Source organism: Diceros bicornis, chromosome 18 (genome assembly GCF_020826845.1).
Source record: "Diceros bicornis minor isolate mBicDic1 chromosome 18, mDicBic1.mat.cur, whole genome shotgun sequence".
In the NCBI taxonomy this organism is placed as follows: Eukaryota; Metazoa; Chordata; class Mammalia; order Perissodactyla; family Rhinocerotidae; genus Diceros; species Diceros bicornis.
The window spans coordinates 40,827,541-40,833,957 of record NC_080757.1 but is presented as its reverse complement, the minus strand read 5'-3'; the positions used below and the strand labels follow the sequence as shown (position 1 = coordinate 40,833,957).

Sequence of the window (6,417 nt, the reverse complement as noted above, 5' to 3'; positions counted from 1 at the left end):
AGAATGTAGCACTCAAAGATCATACATTGAGTTCACAGCAAGGCTCCAAGAAGCCTTCAGGTGGGACAGAGAGAGCCAGACGCCGGGTTTAAATCCTGACTTCATAGTGACCTTGGGCAAGTGACTTGGCCTCTCTGAACCTCAGCTGCCTCGTCTATAAAATGGGGCCAATAAAAGCCCTCTCCCCTTGCTGTGCGGACTCAATGACAATGTGTACAGCTCAGCCTCCTCTGCAGGGGGTGCTCGTGAATGCGGCTTTCCCATCCCTTCCCTGGAAACGTTATTGGGGAGGGGACTGAATTTGATGTGATTTTGCCGAAAAGCAAAGAAGGAAGCTCAAGACAAGCGAGCAGTGCCTCAGGCCCAGCCCTCTGTCCTGTCTCCATTAGGACAGGGCCGGGGCAGGGGAAACTGCATCTCCAGTTCAGGTCTCCGCCCAGCTTCCTCTAGGGGGGCCCAGCACGTGTCGCCCAGCCCTGTGGACCCTGGGTTCACTGTGGGTCAGAAGAAGGCATTCCTGTGTCAAGGCACTACGAGTCCCTGCTCGGAGGGGCAGGGCAGGGCCGTACCCTAACCCCGCGAGGGGAGGCATGTCATGGCCACCTGTGTTTGCACTGCTGGGGCTTTGGAGGATCTGTGGCATTGTTCCTCTAAGAGGCGTTGGCTCGAACCTGCTCGTCAGCCCTGGGAGGATCGTCACTCCAGGACTGGCAGGTTCCATCAATCACCTTCTTGTCAGTTTTGATCCTCTATTGAGAGCGAGAGCTCCTGCTTTGGGCTGAATCACACCTTTTCGGCGAGAGAGCTGAGCCATCAGTTTGGGGCAGGAGGGCCGGGCAGAGTCAGGGTCAGCCTGAGTCCCCGGCCTCACCGTGGTGCTGGAGCACCTGCAGCACGCCCTGGCTCTTGTCCTGGTGCTGACACCCGCTGGGTGAAGCACAGCCCCGCTTTCTATCCTTGGAAAACAAAGGACAAGAGAGCCCTGACTCAGAGCCCTCTTTTCTGGTTTCCTTGCTGAATCAGCAAAGTGGTTTCCAGGATAACCTCAAGCCTGTGACATCTCACCCCAGCCCCTGGCCTGGTCCCACCCAGACCCTCACGGCTGCTGTGGGCCAGAAGGCTGCTCCCGAGAAGCCATTCATTGCTACGCTGGCCCCCTTGGTGAGTGGAGGCTGGGTGCTGCAGTCCACGGCCCTCTATTCTGGAACCATCTCTTTCCATCCAGGGCTCTGAGAGGCCACCTCAAGGCCCTTTTCTTCCTGCCTGAGTGGTGAAGCCTCCTCTGGCAGGGTTGCTAAGCAGTCCCTGAGTTTCAGCCATGTCCCAGGTTCCTCGACAGAGACCTTGGGTCACAATCTCCTACACGGTCTCTTGGTCAAACACTCATGAGCCAAGACAAATGTTGTGTGGTTGGGGGACTAGAAAGGGCCCTGCTCAGGTATTGCAAGACTTTCTTTCTGGACTTGTTGTGCCTCTGAGGCAGCTGGTATACCGAAGTCATTAAACACATGGCTCAGGCTGATCCAGGGCTTCTCGACCTTGACACTGTTGACCTTTTGGCCTAGAGAATTCTTTGTTTTGGGAGCTGCCCTGTGCATGGTAGGATCCCTGGTCTCTATCCTCTAGATACCAGTAGCATTCCCCTGTTGTGACAACCAAAATGTCTCCAGACTTTGGCAGATATCTCCTTGGGAGCAAAACAGCTCCCTGGCTGGGAACCTCTGAATAGATCTGTGGTGAGAGAAGTTGCAATCGCGGGTATGTTAGGGGTGTCAGGTGTGGGTAATTGACTAGAAAAGGTACAAGGAGCTTTACCGGGTGCTGGGAATGTGCGGGGTGGAGGTTACACAGGTGGACACATGCTGAAAACATCATGCAGAGGTAAAAAACAGAAAGCTGGACACGTGATGTGTACATTTCCCTGTATGAAAAATATACCTGAAACATGAGCCTTTGTGTCAGACAGAACCAGACATGGATTTCAGTCCTGTGCTTTAAGGCTCCGTTTCCCCACGTGTAAAATTGGGATAATAGTAGGACCCTCATTGGGTTACTGCAAAGATTAAGTAAGACAGTGAGTGTAAACCTCCTAGCCCAGTGTCTGCCTGTGGCAGGGTATCTGAGAGGATAGCTATTATAACATGCATGGTGGCCTCCTCTTGCTGTGCCTCAGTTTCCCCAGCTGTGTTGGATGGTCCCTAAGGTCCCTTGCCACTGAGAGTTTATCTGATGGTCTTGGAGCCATTTTTCTTCTCAGCCTGAATACATTCAAGGTAGTGGATTCCACAGGACTAAGCGAAATTTGCCACCAGAGTTGCTTGGAGCACTGGAGTGGATGAAATGCTAAGAAGGATGTGGAGCATTCCAGGCAGATGTTTTAGGAATAGAGAGAAGGGACGCCAGGGCTGCGGTGAGCTCGCCAAGCACCGGGCCACTTTGCAGCCAGCCCTTCCTTTGCAGAGGCTCCCGTGCAGACCCGTGCAGCTCGGTCCCCATTCTGATGTTGGGTTGAGCTGAGAGCCTGTGGGAGCGAGTTCCCTAAGCGGAGAGGTGAAACAGAACTCACTTGTCAAAAGGGGAATCTCAAACAGAACACTGTTCCCTCTGAATCACCCCTTTTGTTAAGGATTAAAAAAAAAAAAGCCACCCCCAAAGGCACAACCCACCCTGGAGAGCAGAGGTGACTGGGCTTGTGGGAAAGAAAAAAATGCAGTTGGCACCAGTCAGAGGGTGGGGAAGGGAGGAGAGAAGATGGGGCAATTGTCCAACCCCCCTGGAGGGTGTATAAAAGGCAGGCACGCCAGGGAAGAGCCACAGTCCTCGGCCCAGGCCAAGCCAAGCTCCTGTCCGCACCTGCTCTCCATCTTACTGTCACCATGACCAGTCGCCTGCAGAGCTCCTCCGCCAGCTATGGAGGTGGTTTCGGGGGTGGCTCTTGCCAGCTGGGAGGGGGCCGCAGTATCTCTACCTGTTCAACCCGGTTTGTCTCTGGGGGATCAGCTGGGGGCTATGGGGGAGCTGTGAGCTGCGGCTTTGGTGGAGGGGCAGGTAGTGGTTTTGGCAGTGGCTTCATAAGTGGCTTTGGAGGTGGCCTTGGGGGTGGCCTTGGAGGTGGCTTTGGAGGTGGCCTTGGAGGTGGCTTTGGTGGGGGTTATGGTGGTGGCTTTGGAGACTTCGGTGGTAGCGATGGTGGCCTCCTCTCGGGCAATGAGAAGATCACCATGCAGAACCTCAACGACCGCCTGGCCTCCTACCTGGAGAAGGTGCGCGCCCTGGAGGAGGCCAACGCCGACCTGGAGGCGAAGATCCGCGACTGGTACCTGAAGCAGAGCCCGACCAGCCCAGAGCGCGACTACAGCCCCTACTTTAAGACCATCGAGGAGCTCCGGGACAAGGTGAGCCCTTGGATGTCGAGGAGGGTTCCTCTGTGCAGGGCAGAGCCACGTAGGCCAAGAAATGCAGCATCCCAGGGAACCAGAAGATGCAGTGTGGATGGAATTCTCACCCTTCCTGTGGGGGAAAATTCTGGTCTTTTACTGCCAAGCATCTCTACTTCTGATGGGCTTTCTCATGTCACAAGTTCTCAAATGTATTTTCCCCCCTTATTCATTTTTATTGTTGTTATTACTCATGTCAGTATTTTTACTGCTTTCTGAACAGTTATGTTATTAGTGACTCGATCTCTATAATCCTAACCTACTGAGTTATTTGGAAACCATGACAGTTTTAAAAGCCACTAAGAATGTCTAAAATCAACAGAGAAAGGGATACATGTTCATGCACTGATCTGGGAATACTAGTTTATTTTGTAGGGGCCCCGTTTAAACCAGTATTCTCAATTGGCTGTGACCAGGTCGGGGAGATGGGGGCGGAGGCTTAGGCAGTGCTAAACTGAGATTCCTTCCGTCAAGGCCTGTCCATCACGCTGTGATGCCAGCTTGTCGGAACAGAAAGCCACCCGCCTGGGCTGAGTCCCATCTATGTGGGGTGGATTGTAAGTGCTTTGGAACATAAAAGTTTAGACAAGGAATTCAGGTAGATGAGAACATTTGTTGGTTTTCTCCTCTGCTCAGTTGGGAGTCCAGCTCCGGGGATGTTTTTATGAACTATGTGCGGCCAGGTCTGACCTTAAGAAGGTTCTCAAGACAGTGGCCCAGAGATGGTGCCAGCCTGAGGCTGTGGAGACATGATGAACCAAAGTGCTCTGGGTGGGGTCGTTCCTTTGAAACGTACATCCCCATCTTCCCCATCTTGACCAGACAGAATGCTCGAGTGACAGCAAACTGAAGGGCCCCAGCTCTGCCCTTCACTTGACGGAAGAGGAACGGAGGCCCAGCTCAGGTGACAGTGAGGAGGCAGAGGCTGATGACAACCAGCCCTGCCCGTGTCTTCTCAGTCCTCCTCCCCAAGCTCATGGAACCTCCAGCGTTTACCTTCTGTATTTTGCAGATCCTGGCGGCCACCATCGACAACAACCGGGTCATCCTGGAGATCGACAACGCCAGGCTGGCTGCGGACGACTTCAGGCTCAAGTGAGTTTATTTCTCTCATTTCCCCTCCCCAGCATCTCTTGTTTAGACAAATGCTCCTCTGAACAATGAAATTGGAGCATCCCAGGAGTGAAGGTCTTGGAGATGTAGCCAAGCCCAGTGCAGGGGCAGGAGTGTCTAATATCATTTCTGTGTTGCTTTTTCAATTAAAAAAAAATTCTTTAGGTATGAGAATGAGCTGGCCCTGCGCCAGAGTGTGGAGGCCGACATCAATGGCCTGCGCAGGGTGCTGGACGAGCTGACCCTGTCCAAGACCGACCTGGAGATGCAGATTGAGAGCCTGAACGAGGAGCTGGCCTACATGAAGAAGAACCACGAGGAGGTGAGAGGGGGACATGGGCCTGCCATGCCTGAATCACCTCCACTGAGAAAGGGGAGCCCTTTGCTGAAGCTAGACTTAGCCCTCCAATGTGGGACCTGAAAGCCCTTTCCAGAACTTTCCAGTAGCATTCAGAGCCGAGGAGAGGGAGGATGAGGGGCTTCACACATGTTCCTTTTCCATCCCCACAGGAGATGAAGGAGTTCAGCAACCAGGTGGTAGGCCAGGTCAACGTGGAGATGGACGCCACCCCGGGCATTGACCTGACCCGTGTGCTGTCGGAGATGAGGGAGCAGTACGAGGCCATGGCTGAGAAAAACCGCCGGGATGCTGAGGAATGGTTCCAAAACAAGGTACCCGGCCCTCTTACCCCACGTAGCCAGTGGCTGTCAGGACCCTCCAGCTAGGCTCCTCCATCACCTTCTTCCTGCTTGAATTTCAGAGTGCAGAGCTGAACAAGGAGGTGTCTACTAGCACTGCCTTGATTCAGACCAGCAAGACGGAGATCACGGAGCTCAGGCGCACACTCCAGGGCCTGGAGATCGAGCTGCAGTCCCAGCTCAGCACGGTACACCTGCTGCCCCCTGCCCAGCGGCCACCACCTATAGGCCTCCACCTGGCCTGGCTCCCCTCGTAACTTCTCTGTTGCCCCACCAGAAAGCCGGATTGGAGAGCACGGTGGCGGAGACCGAGTGCCGCTACGCCCTGCAGCTGCAGCAGATCCAGGGGCTCATCAGCAGTATCGAGGCCCAGCTGAGCGAGCTCCGCAGTGAGATGGAGTGCCAGAACCAGGAGTACAAGATGCTGCTGGACATCAAGACGCGGCTGGAGCAGGAGATCGCCACCTACCGCAGCCTGCTGGAGGGCCAGGACACCAAGTAGGTCCTCGCCAGCCTCTCTCTTGGGAAAGTGCCCGCAGGACCCTTGGATGTCAGAGCAGGAAAGGCCTTTGAGATCAGCCCCCTCATGTCCAAGATGGGAGGGGACCTGTCTGAGCTTAAACAGCCTGGATGAAGATCCAGAACCGGGGCTCCCCTGTCCTCTTGGACCAGACTGTGGGGGCATTTCCTCAGCCAGCTGCAGGGCCACTACCTTTAAACTTTTTCATTCAGGCCTCTGGATTAGACCGGCAGGAATGGGGACCACGGAGAGAACATCTCATATTGGAAAAATATTAGCTTGGGGGCAGCTCAGCCCAACAAAGCTATTAAAATGCCGATTTAACTGCTTCAGGCCTTTTGCAGAGACCAGGCCATCCTTGTGGGCTCAGAGGAGGCGAGGGTCTGGGGGGGGCGCTCTGAGTGAACCAGAAGGAGGACAAAACTTCCAGCAAATGCCCTGAGCCTTGGGGCAAATAATATCTCCTCCTGAGGCCTCACAGACAGACAGACAGACAGGCCTGGCAGACACATGATATTGCTGCCCCTTGGGCTGGGGGCACAGCTAGGTAAAAATGCCCAACCCAGGCGCTCCAAATGATCTGAGCACTCCATCCAGAGGACGGGTAAGCACCTGTTCTCAGTTGCCTTCTGCTCACGGCTGCCTCTC

At 54.5% G+C, this 6,417-nt stretch overlaps 1 protein-coding gene across 1 annotated transcript; it reads left to right on the top strand.

Annotated features, from left to right (window-relative positions):
* Window positions 1-1,760: 1,760 nt before the first annotated feature.
* LOC131417946 (keratin, type I cytoskeletal 13) lies at window positions 1,761-5,817 on the top strand. The gene is made up of 7 exons (XM_058562045.1): window positions 1,761-1,776; window positions 2,830-3,395; window positions 4,450-4,532; window positions 4,716-4,872; window positions 5,061-5,222; window positions 5,312-5,437; window positions 5,527-5,817. The coding sequence occupies exons 1-7, from the start codon at window positions 1,761-1,763 to the stop codon at window positions 5,749-5,751; spliced, it is 1,335 nt and encodes a 444-aa protein (XP_058418028.1). The 3' UTR covers window positions 5,752-5,817.
* The last annotated feature ends 600 nt before the right edge of the window (window positions 5,818-6,417 follow it).

Bases quoted from the DNA above. Each gene is read 5' to 3' on its own strand.
- LOC131417946 (XM_058562045.1), top strand. The intron at 3,396-4,449 runs GTGAGCCCTTGG...TGTATTTTGCAG, and splicing joins TCGAGGAGCTCCGGGACAAG to ATCCTGGCGGCCACCATCGA. The intron at 5,438-5,526 runs GTACACCTGCTG...TTGCCCCACCAG, and splicing joins TGCAGTCCCAGCTCAGCACG to AAAGCCGGATTGGAGAGCAC.